The sequence below is a fragment of the Nothoprocta perdicaria genome, unplaced genomic scaffold (assembly GCF_003342845.1).
Source record: "Nothoprocta perdicaria isolate Ctin4 unplaced genomic scaffold, notPer1 scaffold_112, whole genome shotgun sequence".
Taxonomy (NCBI): Eukaryota; Metazoa; Chordata; class Aves; order Tinamiformes; family Tinamidae; genus Nothoprocta; species Nothoprocta perdicaria.
This window is the reverse complement of record NW_020454228.1, coordinates 1,503,108-1,530,073: the sequence shown is the minus strand read 5'-3', so window position 1 is coordinate 1,530,073 and position 26,966 is coordinate 1,503,108. Positions and strand designations below refer to the sequence as shown.

At 36.9% G+C, this 26,966-nt stretch overlaps 2 protein-coding genes across 3 annotated transcripts in view; both read left to right on the top strand.

Annotated features, from left to right (window-relative positions):
• Positions 1-23,775, top strand: part of RPS6KA3 (ribosomal protein S6 kinase A3) — a 69,271-nt gene extending 45,496 nt beyond the window's left edge. Inside the window, exons 8-22 of one of the 2 annotated variants that reach the window (XM_026051972.1) lie at positions 1-38; positions 466-608; positions 3,758-3,828; positions 6,729-6,817; positions 7,100-7,164; positions 7,267-7,369; positions 8,004-8,128; positions 10,091-10,213; positions 12,049-12,138; positions 15,787-15,945; positions 18,474-18,635; positions 18,797-18,873; positions 20,040-20,157; positions 20,548-20,688; positions 21,663-23,775. In XM_026051972.1, the coding sequence (XP_025907757.1) occupies positions 1-38; positions 466-608; positions 3,758-3,828; positions 6,729-6,817; positions 7,100-7,164; positions 7,267-7,369; positions 8,004-8,128; positions 10,091-10,213; positions 12,049-12,138; positions 15,787-15,945; positions 18,474-18,635; positions 18,797-18,873; positions 20,040-20,157; positions 20,548-20,688; positions 21,663-21,785 (1,627 nt within the window). In that variant the 3' untranslated portion in view covers positions 21,786-23,775. Of the gene's footprint in view, positions 39-465; positions 609-3,757; positions 3,829-6,728; positions 6,818-7,099; positions 7,165-7,266; positions 7,370-8,003; positions 8,129-10,087; positions 10,214-12,048; positions 12,139-15,786; positions 15,946-18,473; positions 18,636-18,796; positions 18,874-20,039; positions 20,158-20,547; positions 20,689-21,662 lie in introns of both variants that reach the window. The other variant, XM_026051964.1, reaches the window with a different exon arrangement.
• A 2,055-nt stretch (positions 23,776-25,830) lies between these two features.
• The window catches only part of EIF1AX (eukaryotic translation initiation factor 1A X-linked), an 11,656-nt gene continuing 10,520 nt past the window's right edge, over positions 25,831-26,966 (top strand). Inside the window, exon 1 of the mRNA XM_026052222.1 lies at positions 25,831-25,848. Coding sequence (XP_025908007.1) covers positions 25,831-25,848 — 18 coding nt within the window. The remainder of the gene's footprint in view (positions 25,849-26,966) is intronic.

The following is a 26,966-nucleotide window of genomic DNA, read 5'->3' as shown; positions in this document are numbered from 1 at the left end:
CATACTCCTTGATGAAGAAGGACATATCAAATTGACAGGTGAATAAAGGGAATTTGCAACAACTGGATCTTTTCTGTTCATAAAATCTCTGAATTTTCTTTTTCAGAGAAATATGGTAAAATCAATAATTTTAAATAATAAGCAATTTTGTGAAGTACATAGTGTTAATGGTGAATAAATGAAATATATTAACTTTTAAATAAGACATCTAATTTAAACATGAAGGTCTTGCGATGGATCTCTAATCATTTTCTGAGGAAATCTGATCTACATATATATTTGGCTATACACATAAATGGTAAGAGAGTTGTATTTCACATTTTGGTGAGAATGTGAGCGATTATCATAATATTTACACGTATATATTATGTATGTATACATGCGTTTATACAGGCACATATACATGCGTAAGCCATACACATATTGATAGAGAGTGTTCCCAACCTTCTTTTTTTTTTCTTCTAGATTTTGGCCTTAGCAAAGAGTCAATTGATCATGAGAAAAAAGCCTACTCTTTTTGTGGGACAGTGGAGTATATGGCACCAGAAGTTGTTAATCGACGAGGCCATACACAGAGTGCAGACTGGTGGTCTTTTGGTGTTTTAATGGTAGGTTTCTGGTAAATGTAACTGATGGCAAAACTCTGAAACATTAAATTGTAGGATGAGCTTTAAATAAATTCTAATTACCATAAAAAATCCAAATCGCATGAAATTAATCAACAGCACTGCAGAGTGTATATCAAGATGTCAAGTCTGCCTCTTTTCAGCATCAATAATATGCTGTTTGAGTGAAAGATTGCGTATCTGTTGTTGCTGAACGTTAGAGAGCCTAACAAGAACAAAGAAGTATAAGGAGGCAGAGGGGGAATACCCTTTTTGTGGTTTTTTTTGCTTGTTTGTTTGTTTTTAAAGGGCGGGGAGAAATCTAGATCCATTTTTTAAAATTGAATTTACTTTCAAGTGGAAAAAAAAGTTCTAATTACATTCTGCACTGTAATTACAAGATAAGGGTGTAATGGCAGCTGCTGCTTTGCAAATCTCAAAAAATACTCTGAGCTAGTGTGGGATAACTCCATATGATCAAGGAGCTAACTTGTCATATTGCAGGGTCAGGTGTGTATTGCATAGCAAATACAAATTTGAAAAGGAAAAACAGATCAGGTGTGGTGTTTTAGCAATGCTGAGTGGCGTCAAATATTGTGTGTTTTTGACAGTTAGATTAAATAATTGTATTTTGGAAAGGAAATGTTTTTGTTCCTTACTGCTTCTGTAGTACCTATATAAATATAACAGTACAACTAATGAATGGGCTTTGTAGTATGAGGACTCCTCTGTCTTAAAACTAAGCTCTATCCTCTTGCCTTTTCATCACTGAGATGCTGATGTGATCTGAAAGTTGACTGTGACAAAGTAGCACCTGGTAACTAAACGTTGTCCAGAGAGACAGAGACATGCACGTCCTCCCCACTGCACATGGCATCCATGAGACACGTTCTAGCATTGCTGTAAACTTTGAGCAGCCCAAATGGCAAAATGAAGCTGCAGCATCAATTAAATAAGGACAGGTCTGTTGCAGGCTGTTTGTTGCTGGTAACACAAGCATAGTTTAACATTTTCAGCTTTAGTTTATAGAATTGGAAAGCATAATTTTGTGCTTATAAGGAACTTAAGTTAAAATGAAAAACTGCTGAAGGATACTGAACGTGACTGGCCTAACTTCCACAGTCTGTGGGCTTTATTTAAAATACTTTTGCTTTTGATTTAAATTTGAAATGATCACCTTTAAAAAAAATCTGTAAATCAGTGTATGGAATACAGTGTTGCTTCCTCTAAGACATATTTTCATTGCCTGCTTTTCTTAGTTCACGCACTCATTTTCGTAGGCAATCCATATTCACTCTCAAGTCCTACGTAAATGCAGTCTCTGGTTGTGAAGAATTCAAGTGGTTTTGCACTGAGATTAGAGAGAAGTTAATAGCATAGAAATTAAAGCTAGTTAGATATCTTAATAAATCATTTGGCCCTTTTTCTAACAGTGTTACATATTAAGTGTATTAAAGCTGTCTTCGAGCCCTGTTTGCTCTTTATAATAGTGAACGTTTTAAGGGATGCTAGACATTTAAAATCATTTTAATAAGTTTTCAGAAACATTAGTATTTATTGAAGTGATTTCCTGATGAAATTTAAAATGACAATGGGATAAGGCCAGTTTTGAGAGTTTTCCTTAAAGTAGTATTGGCATTATGGGTAGACTACGGCATTTTAAGAAGGAGGACAAAGAATATATATGCTGAGCAGTTTACACAAGAAATACTTAGTTTTATCTGGATTTTGGTGCATATGCCTGTGGTGAATAGGAACTTACTAAAGCAACTTTACTGCTAATCTATAAAATTTTGAGTAAGCAAATGACAAAAAAGCAAGACTACAAACTTATCTTTTTAAGAAAAACATTTTTGGCAAGTGTACTTTATGAAACTCTTCTAAAATACAAACAAAAATACTGAATTACTTGATAGTAGTGTTTTAGTCTTCAATTCAGCATGTTTTTGACAACTATGATAAGAACTATTGCAGTTAGAAGTAGCATTTTTGCATAATGGTATAATACTCTTTTAAATTAAAATGTAATGTACAAAACCAAAATATCTAGTACTAGGGCAGCATTGACAGCTCTTACTCTCTGATTATAGGATAGTAAGAAATTTAATAATTAACTTTCATAGAAAGACTTCTTAAAGAACGCCATTCATGCAACTTCATGCTCTTATTTTAGATCTAAAATACTACTGCTCATTATTTGCTCAAGTTATCTGTGTACATTTCTAATGCTTAGAGTAAGCACTTTGGTTGTATGGAAAAATCAGGAATACAAGATACCTTGGGCAAAGGGTGACATAAGCTTGCTTGACTGTAGCTTTACCATTATTTTAATTTTGAAGGCTTTAAATGTTTGCCATGCTGTTTCATATAAATGTTTCTAAATTAAATTGTTCTGCAATTCTTAAACCAAAAGTAAGAATTCCTGGAATTTTGGCTGCGATGACCGCTGCTACGGAGCTTTCCAGCCCTGAGTTAGCTCTGTTAGCTCTGCTCTATGCAGCAGCCCTGCAGAAGTGTCTTTATATTTATCTATTTTCACCCTGTCACTTTCAGAACAGATCCATGTTTTAAGTGTCCTTTGCCAACTCCTGACTACTCTGTACTGTGCATGGGTGTACTGTGCATCTCGTGTGCTTGGTCAGCCTTTATTTTCATTGTATGTGTAGAGTAATCACCTTTCATCATGCATGTCTTTGTCAATCAGCTTTTCCTTTTCCATTGAAGGCTAGGTACATGCCATTAAAAAAAAAAAGACTTTTTTTTTGATATATCTCTGCATGAAGAGAAGTTGTCACCAATTTTTGAAAGGGGAATCTTTTTCTCTACTGCCACCATCTAGAAAACCGAAGTACAGTTGTATAGCTCAAATTTTCCAACTGGTTTCTGATTAGGCAGAAAAGAAGAACAGAAAATTATAGTCCACACTGTTCAGATAAAAGTGTGTAAAGCAAGGTTTTAACAGAGGAAAATGTTTTGCAGCTTTAAAAATGGCAGAGGCTGCTCATAGGCATTTAAGTCTGTGCAGTGAGAAGTTGTTTTGCATACACTTGGTTGTTAACATGCATGAATTTTGGAAGGTTAAGATGCTAAGTATTGTCAAAAACTAGATTTTGTTCAGGTTATGTAATTGATGAAAGTTTTACTCTATACAGTTTGAAATGCTCACTGGTACTCTACCTTTCCAAGGGAAAGACAGAAAAGAAACCATGACTATGATTCTCAAGTGAGTACACTCTTACTTATATATCTCATCAGGTAATCTACAGGGATGCCCTCCGGGCTGCAATATCTAATTTCTACTCTTCCCTCATTTCCAAAGGTACTGGTAAATCCTCACTCCCTATTCCATACTACTAATTCCTTTTATTTCCCCTTATCACTTATCTAATTTGCCTTTCTACTCCTTTCCCGGATACCAAGAATTTCATAGCAAATGTTTGATCTGTAATAATCTTCTATAGCCATATGATCTTTTCCATCTTATTTCCATAATATTTTTAAATTTCTTATCCTTTTGGTACCCTGTACATTTTTCCATGATTGTTTTTTATGGTTTTTTTTTATTTGTTTCATTTTTTAATGTATTTTCTTTCCTTATCCTTCTCTTTCTTACCAGTTCCACATCCAGTTTCTTTATATTATTGCTGTTGCCAGCGACTTGCTTCATTGATACTGCCCTTATTTGCTAAAGGGCATCCTCTCTTAATTACTCCCCTGTGACTTGCTGTAGCTCCAATTTTTCCCTTTACTATTTCCAGTACAACTTTTTTATTAGCTATATTGTGGAAATTGCTTTCCTTCATGCAGTTAACATTCTCGCTAATGAAGGTCTCCTTGTTTTTTCTCCTTTGTGTTCCCTGTATTTTCTTTGAAGTACAGACAGTGACATTGTATTAGTCCCGCTTCCAGGGCTGTAGCCTAACTGTGCAAACTTTTCTTTTTCCTCATGTCATAATTTCACTTATGTATCCAAAACATTATATTCTAATACTATTTTTCCCGCATGGTTGCTCATGAGACTGCTTTTCATTGCTCGTTTGTTTTTCACTTCACTGTTCATGTCTGTGTTATTTACCATTTATTTACCTACCTATATATGAAGGATAACATTACTTTTGCACCAACAGCCTGTTTTGAAAAGTAAATACGTGAAATTTGTTCTGATATTTTTTCAAGTGATTTGATGTGGACTCTGTTAGAAAATGTAAACCATTTTTCTCCCTTGCATTTGTTTTCATAATACATACATGTTATTCTTAGCCTTCATTTTTCTTTTTCATTTTATATTTGCCAATGTACATAGTAGTACTAACTTCTACTACTGCCTGAAGACCATACCAATTGAAATCTCTGGTTGTGTTGTGATTATTGTGTGCCTCAGTAATTAAAAAGGTTCTGTCTGTTCACAGCAAGGGTTAACTGCTTCTGCCCACCTCCCATTTAGGAGAAGCAAGTCCGAGACAGTTGTGCTGTGCTCTCGCTTCCTTCAGAGCCCTGTCTTTTCTAGCCATGTCTCACAAGTCCCTTCTTTCTCTCTGCTGTCCGTATGTGACATATGTGACACCACTGTTGTGCAAGAATTTTCTGTGCTCAGCTGCCACACAGAATGCCCTCCTGGTATCTCTCCGGTCAACTGACATTCATAACTGCTTTCAGAGTTCATCTGCATTATGAGCACTTCCTTTTCTCACTACTAATCTCCGTAATCATATTCTTTATTTTGGAGAGTCATACAAAAGAAGTGGTACAAATTAAAAGAAGTGGAAGAAATTTTACTGCTATTTTGTTTTTCTGCATATTTCCAATCAATATATAACTATAAATCTATTTTGCTATTAGTAATATATACCAGCTTGGAACCAAAACTCTATTTTAAACTTTTTAACTCTTTCTGATATAAGCTCTTTTTTTTTCTTTTTTCTGTTTTTTCTGGCTTTTTAAGAATTACTGAATGGCAGTATGTGTTCTTTCTATTTTCATTATACTGACAAATTTGCTATAACTCTCCTTATGTTAATCTTAAAGCCATTTGCAGAAACTATTCAGAGATGCCTGCAGATTGAATTCATATATTAGTGTGCTATTTAAGATATATTGCTGTTCTTTCTGATAATTCACAGAGAGTGCACTTTTCCTGCAGCCTGTTTTTCTGGGCTCTATTTCTCACAATATCACCACAGTATCACCAAAACAAGTTTCTGTTGGTTATCTTTTGTTTTACCTATAACTGAGAAAATCTGACGTTCGAAGAAATCATCATTTGTGACCAAAAAAAGTTACTTTTCTGAAGTATCTTTTCTCCTATACAGAAAAGGCATGACTTTATATAACATCTTTGCCTTCATTTATCAGAAATGTCAGAATAAACTTGTTGTCAGTCACATAGATATGTAACCTAGGGACTCACAGGACACAGTGATCCATTTTTCTTCTCTGTAAAGTGGCTGATGAAGCATTTTCAGAAAGGTGCTCCTTCATAACAGAGGAAGAAGTGTCAGTCCTACTCTGTCGTTTACGGAAGGCCTCTCTCTTAATCCAGCGTGGACGTACAGTGCCTGTCCTCTAGAATTTCTTCTAGGAGTTTTGCTTTTGTTTGTTGGGTTTCATCTCCATGAGATTAACTGCAGATATGTTTTTGGGCAGGTTTTTTGTTTTTTTATTTTTAATTTCTAGATAGTTGACCTCTCATGCCAAACCTCCAACTGATTCCTGCAGCTGTGAAACTTACAATAATTGGGCAAAGATTTCTTTTATTTTAAAATGAATTTGCTTCCTTGGTGTTTTTTGATAATAAGCACACTTTAAAAATGATCAACTTAGATGAAAGATTTACAAAATTGTAAACTTTCATCCAATGTCTCTTCTTCTTTGCCTTTTCTGACAACATTATTTTTCATTTATGTTCCTGAGCTAGTACTGAAAATAGATTATTTGAAATTACACATCTGCCTGAGTGACAGCACTTTTACTCTGTCTCTGATGTCTGAAGCCAATATCTTGGTGACATTATTTTGCTCAAAATGAATATATTGAATGACGTAGTGTGTGTATGAGGCAGGGGAGGTGGAAAGTTAATTCTTACCTTAATGTGTTTATATGTTATTAATTATTTTTGTTGTATAGGGCCAAACTTGGAATGCCCCAGTTTCTGAGTCCTGAAGCACAGAGTCTTCTCAGAATGCTCTTCAAAAGAAACCCAGCAAACAGATTAGGTGAAGTGTTTAACGGAATATTTTAAATTGGCCGGCTTTGAATTGACTGTAAAGTGGATCAAATAAATGATCAATGACAAAGTTTAGTTTCAGGTATAAAATGGGCTCTGTAGCAAGATCATATTTGATCTATTTACTGTTTGTTCTAATGATCAGCAAAGTATTACATCACTTTTGCTATTCTTGTTTCAAAAACTAAAAATAAGAAATGAAAATATTCAGCTAGGCCTTATTCTGACTCAGAAGAATATAATTCATAGCCATTTTTCTTCCTTATAAAAGGAGCGGGTCCAGATGGAGTTGAAGAAATTAAGAGACATCCATTTTTTTCAAAAATAGACTGGAATGTGAGTATTCAATTCAAAAATAATTTAATAAATTTCAAGTAAAATAGCTTTTGGTGGTATTCTCTAACTTTTAATCTACCCTGGTCTGTAATTTCTCCTCAGAAATTGTACAGGAGAGAAATACATCCTCCTTTTAAACCTGCAACTGGCAGGCCTGAAGATACATTTTATTTTGATCCTGAGTTTACAGCAAAAACTCCAAAAGGTAAAAGAAAAACAACTAAGTAAAAGAACAATTTACGTATTCAAAAATCAGAAACACTGCAAAACTTTATGTAAGGTCTTCTCCTAGTTGTTGCTAGACTAAATAAATGCTGAAGATTAGTTTCAGGTGTTCATAATTTTTTTTGTGGTCTTTGGCATAAATATATCAGAGTGACTACTGAGTTGTGTAATACAAAAAGTAGAAAGTTGTCCTCGGCCAAAAAGCGTACATGTAAGTAAAACTCAACATATATGAGCAATCCCATACTTTCAATTAATAGGATTTTGCATGTCTGGCTGTCTCCAAAAATGGCCTCCGAGATGGCCTCTGTGGCTTCTTCTGATTCATGGTGGTGACTACATGATATAGATGGTAAAGCCGGTGTTTCAGTGCTAACACTATCTTTGCGTAGTATTACTCTGGTCTGATCAGTATCAGGTAGAGAGTTTTGTCTTTATTAATTAGGTGTTATCAGAGTTGAGTATTTTTCCTCCATAAGTGTAAATATGCGGCTGTACGTAAATATTTTGTCCAAGTACTGTTTTTAAGTAACAATATGTTGGCATAACATCATCTCTACATTTTAAAAACTTTACTTGCTGCATTTGTAAGTAGATGATGTGTATTCTTTCAGATTCACCTGGCATCCCACCCAGCGCTAATGCACATCAGCTGTTTCGGGGATTTAGTTTTGTAGCTATTGCATCAGATGATGAAAGCCAAGCAATGCAGACAGTTGGAGTTCATTCAATTGTCCAGGTGAGTACTTCTGCTGAGAAACAGGCACTAAAGCTCTGTTTCTGTCTCTCACCGTGAGGGAGATGCCTTTGTTGTAATGAAGTCATTATCAATCTTAAGCAAGAAAACTGAAGCTCAAATTATTCTAAGCAAGTGAGTTCTCTGAAGATGCCAGCCCTGTTTCATTATTGAGCGACCATAGGTATGAGCAGGCGTGGGCATCCACCTTTAAATGAAAAGGTTCTGTCTTCTGATATTTCATATATTTTTTTGACCTCTAGATTATCAGGTCATAGTTACTAAAGTGAGGATAAAACAGCAGATACTTGGATAGTTTTCTGTTATGCAAAAATATATCTGCTGTTTTGTCTGTAATGCAGCTAAGAAATAATAGAATACAATTGTAAAATAGTATATCTGGATGTTTTCTACTGCTGTGTATTTTAGAATCTATGAAGGGTAAATATAATCAGTCTTTCACAAGCCACATTAAATGAATGTGTTAATCTGTGGTATTTCTCAACTACTGCTATTTCAGTGTATCACAGGAGTGCAGTGTTGTAGCATAGGTACAAGCTGTGGCTTCTTTGCAGTGTTAGAATGGCTGCAATACAGTCTCTTTGAGTAGCAATTGTGAGTTTGTTGCTTTTAATAGTCTAATGTGGCTGCTATTCTTACATATTCCTACTGTCAGTGCTGCTTATTTTTGGACAACAAAGCCTTAGTTGCACACAGCTGTCTCTGAGATGAGAAACGATGACCTCAAGCTGCAGTGGAGGAGAGGCGGATTTTGCCTCCTCAAACAACTGAGGTCATTTTGAAAATATGCTTTGGTGCTAGAAAGTGTTACCTACAGGAAAAAAGGCAAACCTGTCTGCACAAAAGGAAAATGAAAGACCTCAGTAAAAAAAAAAAAAAGTATTTCTGTCTCCTGTTTCTGCTTTTAATATTTCAAATTACTGAGGAAAATTCATGATGGGATGTACAGATAGGAACTAAAATGATATCCTGTAAGATGTGTGTGTGTTTTCGTTGTAAGAATATTTGCAAATGTCTACAAAAGTGAAAAGCTGTTCAGAATATGAATAGCTCTTGTATTTCTTGCCGGATCCTTTTACTATGCCTAGAATAAGCATAGTATACGTATTTGATCACTGCTTATTTCTCTTAGAAACTGTTAAATTTTAAGGGTGCTCTTTTGTTTTAAAGAAGCTCTCTGATTTGGTATACTCATCAGAACGATTTCTAGCAGCAGTTTATGCAAGCTTTGCTGTGCTCTGTCTTTCCTGCAGAGTCTTGTGGCTGAATTTCTTTCTCTTTGTATATGGTTTCCTTCTCTTGAAAAAGTCTCCATTTCTCTAAGGCCTTTCCTGTGTGCCCCTCAGCCACTTCCTCACAACCATTTCCTCTTTTCTCCACAGCAGGATACCCAGCTGGTTTCCTGCAAATGCTTTGTATCCTTTACACAAACTCCAGCTGTTCCCTTACACCAAAACACCATTTCCTTCCCATACAGGAGAGAACACTTCCTCTTCTTTCTGCTTTTTATTTCTCTAAAAGGGTTTTCAATTCCTGCTCGTATGAATATTTTAAGTAGTCAGTTATTCTGATTATATTCACTACGTCTGTATATCCGAACTAGCATTTCGCATGCAAAGATATAGACATGACCGTTCATTTATGTGGATACTAGGAACAGTGGTGCTTTTCTAACAATACCTGTAGTCTTCTGGTCATCTTTTTCTTGCACATTCTATCTCAAACTAGTAAATGAGTCACACTCGTCAGATTCTAAAATAAAGCATGCATTATTTACAATGTATCTTATACAGAATTAACCTTGTGCTAATGTAGTGGCCTATTGAAAACCATTTTACCTAGCACAGTTGAAAATCAGGAGCAACTGGGTAATTTATTCTTAATACAAAAGTAAACAACAGATTTTAGAATATTCATCAATTGATAATGTTATTTTGGTAGCAGTTGCACAGGAACAGCATTCAATTTACTGATGGATATGAAGTAAAGGAAGATATCGGAGTTGGGTCTTACTCTATTTGCAAGAGATGTATTCATAAAGCTTCAAACATGGAATATGCTGTAAAGGTAACCACTTAGTTTTAAAACAATGCGTGTTTCTGAGGATTTAGCATCATAGTTTTCAATCATTGTGGATATGCTGTAAGGAACATAGCAAACTTAAAATTGTTTTATTAAAATGAAAATAATAAAGTTTCCATTGATATTCAAAATATTTAAGAAAACAATATTTACTGGCAAATATTAATGTAGCATTGCAATAGTTTTGTTATCTATATGCTGATTGGGGCGTAAGGAAAGCAGTCATCAGTCTCTGAAACACCTGTGTAATTCCTCTAAGCATGGGAGTTGCATGACTGCTTCTAGAAGGAAATGAAAAGCATGTATTGCTTTTCATCATTTTGAAAAATTGCAGTTGATTATTTAAACTTTTTCATTTTGCTTCCAAAGTAGATTCACATATTGTAATATACACATTCCTTACAGTACTCTTGTCCAGTGTGTCTTCCAGAATAAACTTCAACTCTGTTTGCTTGCTATTTTTTAACAGGATTTCTAATGTTATTTCAGTTTTATTCTGTCGGGCTTTTTAACTCTTTTTGAAAGCATTTAATTCTTACTGAAATCAGTACAGTTCTCAAAAATGGAATGATAGGTTGTTAAGTTTGTATGTTTTGTTTTGTTTTTGTTTTTTATTGTCTTTACATGTAAAATTGTGGAGCTACCTTGAAAGCAGACATATAGGTTAGCAGATTTTAAATCCTTTTCTTTTTCTTTCAATACACTGTTATTGAAGCAGATGGAATTGGAATGGATGGATGGATGGCATTCCAATTTTTTTGAATCGCTGAATAACATAAATTATGCTTTGCTGTATCCTTCGCACAGATTGCCTGCTGGAAACAACTCCAACGTGGTGGTTGTTTTTTCATTTCTCTGGTTCTGATCAAATTTGACTTTTTTTTCACAATATGGAATAATTTATTGAACTGAAAGAAAAGAATTTGCTGTACTGCTCCTTCTCTGGACCTTAACAGTCATTAAGACTGCACTTCTTTCTCTTAATTGCTATTTTATGCTGCCTCTCTTGTGGCTTCTCAAGAAACTATAAAGAAAGACTAAGGCAATGAGTATCCAGTGTGCTAGGATGATGCTGATAGCATTCAGGACTTTAAAAAATCAGAAGAGGAAGGGGTAAGATAGAGATGGAAAAGATAGTAGAGGAAATACTGCAGTTCAGAGAGAAAAAAAATAGAAGCAGTGTTATCTTTATTTGCAGATAGCACAAGTGTGGCAGCCACCACTAGTTACATTAACTTCTTGAGGTATAATCCTTTTAAATTGGGCAAAATAGTGTTGTGTTTTGTTGGCATGGGGAGATCTTCAAAGCCTGATAGCAATTCTCAGAGATTCAAATGAACTTCACAGAAAAGGATGTTTATCTGAGTTCGCTATAGATGGTTTTTCCTTTTTCTAATTTTTGACGCCTGCGCTGTCCTCCTCTGTTTTTTGCTGCACTGAATGGTTGTTTCAAATTAGCTTTGTCAACATCAGTGCATTAGCATTACCAAACCAGTATCTCACGTCAAGTTGAGAACTTTCTAGTTTGTAAAATGGTAGGTAACTGAAGTCTTGCTACCAAGCTTGCATTATTTATCCCAATGTGGCGAATCCATTTATCCACCAAAACTGTTCTGAACTGTTTGAGCTGAGAGATTCTGCTAGTTTTTCCCTCGTTCTTTGCTTTGTTTTGCTAGTCAGTTAGGAAACTTGCCCTCGCTTCTCATCCATGCTGTTGGCCGACAGTGATAGATGCTGTTGGTGTGTTTATAGTAATAACCACACTGACTGCACTGCTGATGTTCCAAGAAATGAACCTCCATATCTGTTTGATCTTGCAGATCATTGACAAGAGTAAAAGAGACCCAACAGAGGAAATTGAAATCCTACTGCGCTATGGGCAGCATCCAAACATTATTACCCTAAAAGATGTAAGTAGAATGATAGATACCTGTTAGGGCATTATAGTTGTATATCACTTCTTAACCTGAAAGATTACAAATTTCATGTCACAGATGTTCCATTAAGGAAGTGAAAACAGTATATTTTTTGCTTATTTCTACTCAAGAATGATTTTTTAGGGAAAATTTATGGAAATACGCCTAATGCAGGAAAAGATATGAGTTTCACGTGTGTTAAAAACTTTTATGGTATCCACTACAGCAGGAACAAAACATTGTTTTAAGTAAGTTTACACTGTGTTTATGTGTTGGTCAAATTCCTTGTATTTTCCACAGTCACTGGTGCTTGGTGCTGTATTACAACTTCCATAAAAAAACAAGCATGGGACATTTGGACCTCAAGATCATTGAGAGCCTGAGGTCTTATTACAAAGATTTGACTTAGTGCTGATTTGTCTCACTTTTCATTCTATTCCAGAACAAAAACTTAATTGTTTCTATTTTGAAATGCCAATATATAATGTTTCAGTATTTCCCAGTGCTTGTGTTGGGAAATATTTCTTCTGCAAGAAATAATTATTTTCTTACTTTCCTTGTAGCTTCAGCATAAGTAGAGTGAAATTTGACTTGGTGGAAACTTTTGTTCTGACTTAGCTTTGTTAATGTATTTTAACTCTGAAACTGTGTGTATTGAAATAGTGATTATTAGCACCATTTTTTTTCTGCAACACAGGATCCCAATTTTTGTTTTGTTTTTTTTCTTGTGGTCTCTTTTGGTTACATAGTATTTAAACAAAAGGAGGAGCTATAGTGTGCTAAATCAGATGTTCTTACCCATATGCTGCCTCTGACAGTGGTCAGTGATGGATGCCTTGGAAACAGCGTAAGGACTAAGAAGCCACACAGCTTCCAACAGCCTGTGCCAGACCATTATATGTATTTTACTTTTTTCTTAACTTGTCATTAGTTACTGTTTTTTAAGAAAACTTTTATCCTGTTTCGAATCAAGTTACTTAAAGCATTGGATGAAGCATCTTTTCAGCTTTTTAAAAACATGATTAAATTATATCAGACCAGTTTTCCTGCCCGAATATCATTTATCATTTAAAAATCTTCCTTAATGCATTTATATGAAATTCAATTTTACTTCATAAAATCGTGACTCCATTAGATTATATTTTATTTGTGTTTTCTACATGGTCAGATTTTTCGCTATAGCTTCTTCCAGTGTGCCTGGTAGAGCTGATGTACGAGCTGATCGTTAGCAGACCTTGGGACCTCCTCGGAGCTTAAAAGCTGGCACCATGTTTACCATTTCAGCATAATACTGTGCATTTAACTGTCAAAGGAATTTCAGTATCATTTACTTGGTACAAATGCTTCCTGAGATAATTATGTTGATGGTGCCATTAGATTTTGAAGGTTGGGGGAAGTAGGGGAACTTTTTGGTTGGGTTCCCCCCCCTCCCCCATCTAGACAGAACAAGCAAGAGGGTAGCAGATAAAATAGTATCTGAATCCAGATTTTATTTTGTCCACTAGCGTTGCTTGACACTTCATAGTGTCAGTATGAATTAAGCTTCTTTCTTTCTATTTTACAAGCGTTTATGCATATTAAGAAAAATGCCTTTATTCTGAAATGTCATTTTAGGATCTAGAATTACATAATTCTGCTTTTTAATACTGTATAGTGTTTAAAGTAGTAAAACAAAGGCATATGATCTTCAGTCACTTATACCACACAAGAAAAAATATTGTTAAATGAGAATATACAAACCTGTCGTGTCTCCCTCTCCGTAAGAACATAAACTTGTAAAATCTGCAGAATTATTAAACACCTTTCCTCTTTCCTTTGTGTATGAGAAAATGGTTCTTTTAGTTTATGTAAAAGCACAGAAACCTCTAATCTTAGAAGTTTTCAATTTTCAAACTGAGGGAAATTATAATATTCCAAGTGTATATATACCAAGCAGGTATTTGCCAGACAGTTCAAGAGGAGGAAATTGGAATAATTTTTTCTTAAAGTAATTATCTATTTCTAAATTTGTTTAACTACACGATGGAGAACTGCTTCTGCTTAAATACAAGCTGATTATTTCACATGTGTTAAAAGAAGATAATTGTGAAGAACCATGTGTGGAAGTAACAGAGAACAGTCTGTAAAAGGTTTCTGCAGAACAGAAACTATTTTTTGAGTTTAATTTAAAGTCCCAAGGAAGTGAAATGGAAATTAAATGCTTAAGTATTCAATTAAGATGTTTCTGCATAATTTATAGTCCATAGTGCCCCCTGATGACAGCTCAAATAATTTCACAAAATTACAGAAGTCCTGGGCCTGGGGAGAGCCACTGAAGACCCTCCGTTCCACCTAGAGTCACCTACTGCAGGTTTCCTAGGACTGTATCTAGTCAGGTTTGGAATATTTCTGAGGACGGAGACTCCACAGCCTCTCTGGCATTCTGTGCAAGTGCTCTGTCACGCTGACGGAGAAGAAACTTTTTCTTTCCATCAGCCAGGACGGCCTGTGTGTCAGTCTGTGCCCGTTGGCTCTTACTCTGTCACTGGGCAGCACCGAGAAGAGTCTGGCCCTGTCCCCGGGACAGCCTCCCCTCAAGTATTTGCACACATTGATAGTATCCCCCTCTGTTCTCCAGGCAGAGCATCCCAGCTCTCACAGCCTGTCTTGGCATCGCAGATGCTCCAGTCCCGCAGTCGCCTTAGTAGCCCTTGGCTGGACTTGTTCCAGGAGCTCAGAATCTATCCATCTTGTAGTAGGAGACCCCGCTGTGGGCCCCCCCAGGGCTGAGCAGAGGGAAAGGCTCTGTTCCCTCAACCTGTTGACAATGCCGTAATGCACCCCGGGATACCCTTGGCCTTAGCTGTCTTTGCTACCAAGGTGCCCGTGGTCAAGTCCTGGAGGACCCCCAGGTGCTTCTCTGCAAAGCTGCTTTCTAGCAGTTGGTCCCCCAACATGTGGCAATGCCGAGGGCTTCCCTCCCCAGGTGCAGGACTTGGCATTTGCCTTTGCAGAACTTTGTTAGCTTCCCGTCTGCCCATTTTGTTACCTGAGAAGATAAAAGTCACATGAAAATTGGAGGTCACTTTCACAATTTTCCAAAATCAGAAATATAGGTGTAAGGGTATACACTGATTTTGAAGTTTGAAATAGCCATTATGTCTGGGGTAGCATTCAAGTCATAGTAACTTTTTATGAATGAACTTAAATGTTCACAAAGATATTATTTGAGATGAACTTTATTTTTTTATAGCATATGATTATTCACTTGGAATAATCCGTGCTCATGTTTGTAACTTGATGCAATAATTGCTTCTAGAATTGACTATAATTATGCTTTAACTAGAATAGTCTCCATTCTCATTGCTCCCATGTGTAGCTGAATTTGTTTCAGTAAAGCTGTTTGGAGAAACCTGCATATTACTCATCCTTTTTTGTCCTTCAACATTTGCTGACAATATTTTTGTGTCAGTTCATAACTGTACCTTATTTCTTTTGTAGCAAGTATTGTGTTTGAAGATGAGTAGATGTGGGAAGAGGAAATATGCGAAAAGTCATTATAGCTGGTCATCTAATCAAAACAGCTTTCAGATTCACCTTAAAAAGAGACCACCTTATAAAGAGAATAAATATTTTTGAAGTTTACATTTTTATTTTTCACAGGTATATGATGATGGAAAATATGTATATGTAGTAACGGAACTTATGAAAGGAGGAGAACTGCTGGATAAAATTCTTAGGCAAAAGTTTTTCTCCGAGCGGGAAGCTAGTGCTGTCTTGTTCACAATAACAAAGACTGTTGAATACCTCCATGCACAAGGGGTAAGTGTTCGTCTTGGACAAGGAGCATAAAATGGCTACTGTGCTCTTTGAGATACGTGATCCTGGACCTTCGTGCTCTTCGGAGTAGCTAAGTAATTTTTGGTTAATAATTAGATGGCAAAAGAAAGGTTTTGCTGAAATCTTGTGGATTCTGTACATGTCAAAGTAGCATAGATGGCATCACTGTTTCTCTTGTCCTGTGTGCCTCTGTAAGCCGTGTTGGGGAACATGCAGCTAATGCCTGTAATGGAGAAGAAATGGGAGGGCCTAAGCCAGGAGGAGCTGCAGGGACAAGCACGGCTCTGTAGTCATGGGCCTGAGGTACTCCCAGCCCCAGGTCATGAGGGACCCTAGGAATCTGCTGTTTTATACCTGCCACTCATATACTTACTTGCTCCTCCTGATTCTGAAGATGTAATTTTGTCATTTAAGTCATGCACCGTGGAGTCAGGAAGCTGTAGTGGACTATTAGCTATATATATATGTATATATATACACACCTATTAGTGCTTCAGAAAGCTAACTTGGAGACAGATAAAGTAAATCAGAGATGGTAGAGAAGGGAAGTTGGCAATTACACAGCAAGAATGACAAATCCTGTTGCATTTCTAAGTAAATTAGAAAATGGGATAGAGCAGAGGCAGAAAGTATGGGTACAAGGAAAAAGCTGCTGCAAATGTTACTGAGAGAAAAGAAGCTTTAGAATAGATAGTATCCAATTACTGTAAGAAACATAACACTAATTCGGCAAAATCATGTCCTTATTTTTCTGGCAGCTGATACTTCAGAAAATTAGAATTACCCGGTGTACCTGCGTGTGGTGCATCACTTTATTCAAGCACTTATTTATGTGTATAGTGCTTCATTTGAACCTGTGCAGAGAGCTGGAATCTTGGGCCAGCAATCTTGGTGGGAATTATGAACAAACCTTGAAACCCTCTGTGCAGAAGCATAAATAAGAGAATTGCACCATTCTCTTTGAACCTTTGGCTGCAAAAGACCAGGTGCCTACATGTCAAGTAGGAGATTTTAGGTGTGTCGGGAAGGGCTTGGGAAAGTATTTCTGTGTAGGGTTTTAGATCATTATCTATAGACCTGGCACTTAAAATATTGGCATTTTAATTTGCATTAGGCAGGGTGCTTCTTGAAACTTCTTATGGGCTTCACTTTCAGAAGGTTTCCTGTTTCCTTATGTTAAGTGCCATTCCGCGTGAAGGATTGCAGTATGTAAAATATAATTACCACTAGAAGTGTGGCGAGGTCCTCATTTCCAAGACTTCTAAGTATCTATTTTGTTGTCTGGTATGCACAAAGTATTTGCATAGTGGGAGAAGGCTCTACTAAGTAGCTTACTCTATTAAGTGGAATTACAAACTCCAGGTCCAGCCACAGCCTTTTATCTGTAGGTCTCATCGTGCTACTTGTGTTCCAGAACACTAACTTTCCTGGAAGAGGATGTAGGTCTTCTGATCCTGTTCATAACTTAACTCTGAGGAGGTTTGGGGTATCTTCTTGTTCCAATGTCATTACATTGGTGAAATACTTCACCACAGTCTTTCCCAAGAGCATATAAATCTTCCATTTAAATTTAATCATGAAAATCTGCATTTAGTAGCCATCAAATTATATAGGACAATTAGGAAGATAAAGGTCTTCATAGTAGGTCTGTTTAAATCTCCAGCAAAGATAGTTTAAATCCGTTGTGCTCTGTACAGCAATACTCTTTACACATTCCTGTTTTTATAAAGGTTCATTTTAATGTATCTTCAAATAAGACCAAGTTCATTCTGCCAGAACACTAGTGTTTTTTCTCAAGCATTTTACAACTCAAATTCCTGCCAACCAGACACTCCAGTGTATAGGCCAGACCTACTACTAGCTTTTATGAAATGGAAGTCGATTAGAGGAGTATATCCCTGATATTTCTTTTATGAAATGCTAGCCCATTAGAGGAATATATCCCTGATATTTTATTATTGTTTTGGCAGAGCTGTATTAAAGCTCCTCCTTAGCTAAGCTTTAAATGCCTGCATTGAAATCAGTTTAGATTATCTGAAGGAATGGAAGGGAATGCAGAAAGGTGTTCCAGCAGTAACCAGAGTGTGGTTACATGGTCCAGCATGGCATAGCAGCACCTGAGGACATGGGTAACCCAGCAAGCATTGCTAGCCAAGGGTTGTGGTCTGAAGAGCCTTCTAGTTATGCATGTTAGCAATAGGGGGGGAAATGCGTTTTTGTGTGTGTGTGCAGATACACACATATACAGCCATAGGAACAAAATATCTTGAAACCCTATTGTACAAGTAAATACTGATTTCTTAGAATTAAGAGTTTCCACTTTAGAATTATGATATTCTGGGTAGCACTGAATATTAGAATGCTGCCGTTGAGACTAGAAACTGGAAATCTGGAGACTTGATTGTTGATGGGAGTTTCACAGTAAATAGTGGCGTAGATACTTGTAACAGAAATCCCTTTCCTGTGTTTAGCTTATCATGTTTAGGGGTGTGCTTTGTTTCATTTTTCAGGTTGTTCACAGAGACCTGAAACCTAGCAATATTCTTTATGTGGATGAATCTGGTAATCCAGAATCGATTCGAATTTGTGATTTTGGCTTTGCAAAACAACTGCGAGCAGAAAATGGTCTTCTGATGACTCCATGTTATACAGCAAACTTTGTTGCACCAGAGGTAAATATGCCTTATTTTTTTTAACTCGTTGAATGTTTTTCATTTATGTTTAAAGAGTGCAATTATTTTAGAAACAATAAATATTTGAGGTATCACCATTTTTATGGCATAATCAATGCATCCAAAAATGTATTTTAAAGAAAAGTATTTCTTTCCTTCAGGTTTTAAAGAGGCAAGGCTATGATGCTGCGTGCGACATATGGAGCCTCGGTGTTCTACTTTATACCATGCTTACTGGGTAAGAATATTTTTCACTTATTTTTGTTTGCTTTGGAATACAAAACCTGAGCAAACAAAAGCAACAGTCATGGTAAGCGCGCTGCGGAGGATGCTTTGCTTGAGGTACTAATTAATCTGGAATTTGACTGGCTTCCATGAGAGTGTGAGTTGAATGTGCTTTGGCATTAGAAGAATACAAGTTTGCATAGCCTGATACACAGGATTTTTACTTTCTCATGGCTCACTTTAGGTGTCTGGTTTCTGCTTCTTGATGATTTAAGAGTAAGAATTCTTTCATGTCAAAAGTAGCTGATTAAGAAGCGTATTTGTTATGGGAAATGTATTTAGCATGTTTCAAAGCCTGATTGTATGCAAGTCAGCCTTTGGATCGTCAGAGCGACACAGAATCTAATAAACACAATAGAAAGACATATTTTTATGTGCAGCAAAAGGTTTTTAACAAGTTCAATGGTAGTTCCAGAAGTTCAAAAGTAGTTTCTATTGCATCTGACAAGTAGATCATCTTTAGGCTTATTTAACTTCACCTTACTTAAGATGGCCGAATGTCCCTGATGATAACTCTTAATCAAAGCCAGCAAACAGATTAGTTTAAAAAATATAAACAAAACATATATATATATATACACACACACACACACAAAATAGATATAGTGTGTGTGTGTGTGTGTGTGTATATTGCTTTTGATTGGGTCTGTTTCATTAGGAGCCAGAATGGTCATAGTAAAGCAAGTAAAACTGCTGCACCTTGCTTCCTCTAGTATCAAATCACTCCATATTCTTTTTCAGATGAGTTATAAAATCTTCACATTTTATTTTATAAGTATTTGTTCTATTATTTCACTAAGATATGAAAGCTTAGGGATTCTTTTTCATAATTCAGCACTACCAATACTTAGACTGGATATAGAAAAAAAAATGTTTTTTAGAAGAATACAGTAAGAGCTTTTAGTTATATAGAAAGAGCTATATCTGTAGTTACGGCATTCATTTTCACCTCCTAGGAATAATTTATTTTAGCTGCTAATTGAACTACAAGAAGTGGCATGTTAATAACTATGTGTTACCTATAGCTTTGTTGAACTTGCCTAATAGAGTGATGAGCCTTATAATAACATATAAGGTCCAGATTATGGAAGTTAACATGGAAATTTTTTGCTTAATTAGCTACACTCCTTTTGCAAATGGCCCCGATGATACCCCAGAGGAGATTTTGGCCAGAATAGGCAGTGGGAAGTTCTCTCTCAGCGGTGGTTATTGGAATACAGTTTCAGAAACAGCTAAGGCAAGTGTATTCATTTTGTTCTTTGGGGGACGAGAAATGGGTTTAATGTAACATGTTGCTTATGTTCCAAATATCCTATCTTACATAATTTGGTAAATTTTATCCAGAGTTATTTTAAAATACTGACCTGATCATTTTTATGCCTAAAAGATAATTTCCTAATTATTATCCCTTCATGATTCAGTGGATAGTAACTAGGAAATCAGTAGAGAGAAAAATGTTATATATGTAACGTACTACCTTTTATATGTATGCACACGCATATATATATATATAAAATATATATATTGCACTACTAAAATTTTCAACTTTAAGTAGTTTTAAAGCTAATGTTAACAAGAACTTAAGGGCTTTTATTATTTGAGCTGATTCCTTATATATTATTAACAGGACCTTGTTTCAAAAATGCTTCATGTTGACCCACATCAAAGACTGACTGCAGCCCAAGTGCTTAGTCACACCTGGATAGTTCACTGTGACCAGTTGCCTCAATACCAGCTGAACAGGCAGGATGCTCCCCACTTGGTAAAGGTGGGTAGATTTCTTTTTTCAGCTTGTTGTTTAGCCAAAATTAGTTTAAACAGATGTACAGAAAGCAGTTTCTGTAGGATGTGTTTCCTCTAAGTGTTATTTAAAAGTTATGACGGGGAGTCATTAAGCCATGAAGTGTACTTGTTATCTATAATAGGATTTCATATGAACCCTTTTGTGGGAAAAACATCTAATACACTTGAAAAAGACTTTGATTTTCTTAGTTTTGAAAGCTGTTGGACATAGTTAAACTGAGAGGCTTGATTTTCTAAGAAACCAGGATAAAATAAAACATGTTTCTGACAGTGGAAATGTCAGAAGTGTCAAGTGCCTATGGGGAGGAGAAACTTCAGCTTAGCTATTTTTACAGTTTTAGCGACAGGTTAATTAGGTGTCAGTGACTAAATGAAAATAGAGTGCTTCATGATCACAGTGGAAGCTGGAAAGAAGTAGAAGAGGCAATATTAATTAATATGGTGTTGTAATGTTCTGCACTTCACACAATCTGGTTTTGACTCCAACATACTTTTTCACTTTGAGCAAGCACAGAAATCAAAAATAGTTGGATTCTTCTCCTTTGTTGCCTACTAAAGGCCTCTCAAGAGTGTAATTAAGCTGAGTCAGCTATTACAAATTTCTAGAGGCCAAAAGCACAAGAAGGAAGAAGAACAAGTTCCAATTCTACACCTTGCAATTTTCTAAGATTGTTCTTTTCTTTTTAGTTTAAGAAATATTTATATCTATCGCTGAAGAATGTGGGCAACTGTTGCATATTTCGCTGAAAACTGAAGTGGGCACGTAAATTATACTTTAGAACATTTACATGTAACACTGCAGTTGTTTGAGCAATGTATCTGTTCTGCAGATGAGAATAGCCTGGAAGTTGAAACCTGCTCAGTATCTCTGTCCTGTATTGTTGTGTGATCTCGAGTTACAATATATTGTTCTTTTCTCCTCTGGCTCTCTTGCACCAGGGTGCAATGGCAGCAACCTACTCCGCTTTGAATCGCAATCAGTCACCGGTTCTGGAGCCAGTTGGCCGTTCCACTCTTGCTCAGAGGAGAGGTATAAAAAAAATTACCTCAACAGCCCTGTGAAGTGACCTCAGCCAGATACTTGGTACCATGGCATAAGATGATAGCACAAATCATGGCGACAGGTAGCACATATCTGACAGATACCTGCAAGCACACTCTGTCCCAGCTGGTACCTATAATGCTGCTGCTCCTGCTGCTGCTACTGCTTTCATCTATTCTCGCTTTAAACTGTTGATGGCAACTTACTGATCTGACTGGAGCTGCAGGCGGTGTGATGATGAGTGGAAACACAATGAAAAATATCACGTTCACGAGCGAATAAACCAGAAGAATTGCGAACACCACCTCTGTCAAAAATACACTGAATAAAGCACTCTGCACCACATAGCATTATTTTTATAAGGAATATTTTTTGTCCCCTAAAATATTCTTTGTTACAGGTAGAGATGGACAGTTTATGTTAAGCACTTAGCTTAAACGATCTGTTTATATTAGCACTATATACTTTGTGCCATCCAACATTTTGTATGTTTTTGTAAACAGTTCATAAGCAGTACATTTCTGTGCTGTTTTCTTTAATGTATACATGCCTTGTTTTACTTAGATTTTATTAATCATTTTGACAACTAAGTCTGATTAAACAGTTCACCTGGATTAATCAGTATTGTTGGACAGCTCTAAAAGAAGCCTGACTGTTAAACAGCTATTGAATGTAATACTATGAATATGTATTTCTCCTTGCGTGTGTCTTTTCTACATTTCCATGTTTTTGAATTTGCCTGTCATGTTATGAAAATCGGAATACTGTTTGTAGTATTCAAAATTTAAACAGTGGGTCTCTCCATACTACATATACATAGATAATATAACTCAGAGGAAAAATAGTTTGCTCTATATCTTACTGTCTTTTGTCCCTTCTCTCTTCCCTTTTATGCTCTCCCGTCTAATCTCCGGACTCAGGAATCACTGCTAAATACTGTCTGATAGACGACATTTCTGTATTGTTTATTCTTATATAATCCATTGTTAATATTTTGTCTTTGTTCTGACTTTTATTGTAAACTGCAAAGGATTTGTTCAGTGAATGCTGGCATTATAGAAGAAGGGCAGTGTTGAAGATAAAGCAAAACATAATGTCCAGTAATAAGCAGAAGCTAGAAAAAAGTGTAGGTTTAAACCACATCCATTGTGACTGCCAAACTGATTGATCTGATGTTCAGTCTGTTATTGCCTGATACGCATAGTTAACAACCAAAGCAAAATGAGAGCAGAATCATTGAGATCTGTCTCAGGGTGGAGAACTGTCATTAAAACCAAACATGAAAATAGTACTGTCAAGGTCAGCTCAAAACGAGACTGTTCAGAGTCAACGTTCTTGCTTTTCCCTAGACAAGACTTGTAATGAGAATGAAAGACTCATGATCTTTATACCGGTACTGGCCTTCAGTAATCCTGGCCTCCTGATATCTTACGTAGCTAAAGGCATGTGTCTAGCCTTGAAAGATCCATTGCCCAGCTGAGATGAGGTACTGGAGTGTGTTTGAATGCAGGGAGTCTCCCATTTCACCAAGTAATTTGCTACATTAACTCACTCCAGCTAAGAAAGTGGCCAAATACCAACTTTAATATGTATGGATCTGTCTGAACAGCTGTTCGTGAACAGCAACATTTGAAAATCCAAAGATAGGGGCAAGCTAGTATTTTGTAGAAGGTGGGATTTTTTTGGATTAGGAGTATTAAATTACTCTTATTTCAGGGAAACTAGAATATTAACTGCAAGAGTTTTGTTGGAAAGGAGAATCATCTTTATGACACTGAGTTGTTCTGTATGAATGAGAAGCTTCCTTCTTTTGCAAGATTTTCCTAGCTCCTTGGGTGAGCTTTCATTCCCAAGTTTGCAATGGAGCCAGTTTTATTGCCCTTCTTGAAAATCTGATAAATGTTAATCCTCTGTAACGTTCCCCGATGCCCATCTCCTTAATTTGGCAAGAAATAGCTACTGGACTCCCCGTATTAAGTCGCAGTACTTCATCAGACCTGATGGTGGAGACTTGTTTTTACATGTACAGTCTTTATACTTTTTTTATTGTAAAGTAATAACTTTTGTAATAAGGATTCTTAAATTACTGAAACCACAACAGTTCAGAGCAACCAGAGGGAGGAAAATTCTCCCCTTACTAGATGCTCGAGCATTGAAGAAGGTCTCTTTAGCTGGACAAATGCATCTGTCCTGTCTTCAAGAAACATCTTTACTTAAAGGCAGGAAAAGGCCTGGGTTTTTTTTTTCCCCCCTTTGACAATGACTTCATTTCCAGTGAGATTTAGTAAAACCTTCTTGTCTTTCCCAAAAATAAATAAATAAATAGATAAAAAGCATCTTCAACTCTATAAATGATTGCAAGTCAGATTCAAGAAACCATTCCTTGTAGAGTTGCTTTTAAATGTATTTAGATAAAGATTGTTGTATCAAATCCACAAATAAGGTTTAAAACTAGTACTGTTGGGGTAAAAGGATTAAAAGGATGGCAATACTTGAAGTACATTCATAATGGCATTTCAGATTAGAAAGGAATTTCTCCCACATTCTGAGAGCCTGTATATATTTTTATATATAAGTGCTTGGCACAGAGCAGACTAAAATACAGGAAGCATTATGACATTTCTCTATTGGCAATGCATGCTAAAATAATTAAAAGTACTTTCGGTAGTTTAATTTTAGTCATATTTTTCAACCCTCTCTCTTACTTATCTTTAGCCAGGCAGCTGAAGTTAGTTCCTATATTTTCGTGTATCTTCATTCTCAAGTAAGCTGTTAGACTAGACTTTAAAGGTGTTGCTACTATGCCATGTACAGAGCAATAGGATGAACGCTTCAAATGCTAGTCAGAACATGGCAGTTAGCAAGTGATAATGAATGTGTTATGGTCTAGATCCACCGTATTTGATTTTCTAAACAAGGGCATAAAGGGTGGATCTATGCAGATAGTATGTTTTACAGGCTAGACTTAGTGGCTTTATACACCTTACCTCTTCTCTTGGATGTGTGTTCACAACGGTCATGTTTATTTTGTCATGCGTTTGTGGCTGCCCTTGTTAAGAAGCTATAAATAAATCCACACCACGCTTGTTGGACAAATCCCAGCAGCTTTGTGTTAGAGTGTTTGAGAACATACGACCCACTGTGTAAATTTCTGTTGCTGGACTGCATCTAGGTCTGCAAAACGTAGCAAATGACTCTAGGTCAGAGTCATGGAGGGGGGGGAAAAAGAAGAGCTGCAGATACAGCTGAATTCTCTATACAGACCATGGTTTATTTTTCAGTCTAAAATTATCATGTACTGTGTTTAACAGCAGGAGAGAACAGAGAGAGTAGTCACAATACTCATTAAATGGCATCTGTATCTAAGAAGAGCAAAGTTCTTTATTCATATCACTCTAATGCTGAACAAAACTTGGAAGGAATTTTTCAAGAGAAGGTTTTTTTTTTTTTTTTTTTGGAGAGTCAACAGCATAAGAAAAGTGATATATGAGTCTGGGGATTTTCTCTGTGTTTTGCTTTATAATGTAGTGCACCAACTAAAGCTCTGCTTTTCTATCATTGTAAAGAAAGGATGTGAGGTATGTTGGTCCTTGGCAAGCAGCAACGGTTAACAGATGAATTTTCACATATGAAAATGATGTAAATGATTAGCTTTATCTTGATACTCTTGACCTAATCAAAGGGAAGTTGTACTTACGAGGGATGTAATTATTTTGCAACCTAGTCAGGAGGGAGGGGGGGAAATTACTTAAAAAAATTTTTAAAAAGTGACAAAATCACAGATAAAATATTTTTCTACAGTTCTATACAATCATACTTTATACTAGTTTTCTCAGCATGGCATGTGAGTGAGCCTAAGGTACTGTTCCAATCGATGAGTATTGTACCTTATTGTAGACCTTTACAATGGCATCTGTTAGATGCTTGGCACTACTGTCATAGAACTGAAATGCTAGTTAAAAAAAATTACTGAATACTTTAAATGGTTGTTTTATTTGGAGTCCGATCTAGGGAATGTTCCAATCATGTTATTAATGTGTAACTAGAGCTGTTCTAGCTGTAACGATGAACAGTTCGGGAAGGGTATCGTTGCTTGTACCCCTGCCTAGCGGCAGGTTTTGTAGTCTTCAAAAGAAATTGAAATTTCTACAATGAATAAACTTTCAAACATCTTAAGTGTGTTCTGTTGGTTGATCACTTGCTCTGCCCAGGTATACAAGTGGTGGCGTGTTTGTAGCTAGCACCGAGTTACATTTGCAGCATATCAACAAGTCTGCATTTCCCACCAGAAACTCCTGTGAGGAGGTGTTTGTAGGTTAAAATACGTCACAGTGTATTTCATCAGGCTTTTTATTACTAAGGTAGTGGGGAGCTGAAGGGACAGCACTTGTACTCAATAGGTAAACCTGGTATATTGGAATGAGTAGGACTGCATAAATACAAGGAGGCTGCATTTTAATGTCACATAAAGACCCCAGCGTGCTGTGAAGTGCACCTTGCACTTAATGCTGCTGCTGAACAGCGCTAGCAATGCCCCCAAAATTCCTAGTCTGTGTTGCTCTAGTTGTGGAGGGTGGCAGGAAGTTTCATGGGTGGCTACTCAGTCTCAGCTAATTAAAATGAGAGGCACAGAACATGAGCACAGATACACGTGAACGCCATAGCTGAGTCCAGGCCTGTACCTCGTAACACTGCGTGACCCATGGCACTGCAGTTGGGACACAAAGACTCTTTTTTAGCCTTGCAATCTGGAAACGATGAGGTTTTTTGAGAGTTGTCGTATTTTACAGAGAATGACTGCAATGACGCCGCAGCCTATATCAACAATTTTCGAGTTTTTCCCTGGGGCTTGGTGCTAACCGCAGTCCCTGTGAGTCACAGACGCGGGACCCGATTTATATATATATTTTTTTTCCCCCCGGTTCCTCCGCTCCCCTCCGCGGGGCCTGGGGCCTGGGCGCGGGGCTGCCCCTCGCAACGACCGGTGGCCGCCAACGGCCGCGCCGCCTCCCGGCAGCCTCAGCGGCCGCCCGGGCAGGGCCGCCCCTCCTCCACTCTGTCCCCCGGCCAGCGCCTCCGCGCGGAGCCTCCCATTGGCCATCGCCACGCGCCTCGCGCCGGGGCCTAGCCAATGGCGCGGCGCGGCACCGCCCTCCCCGCGGTCCCGCCGTGCCGCGGGGTTACGCGCCGAGCGACGCGCA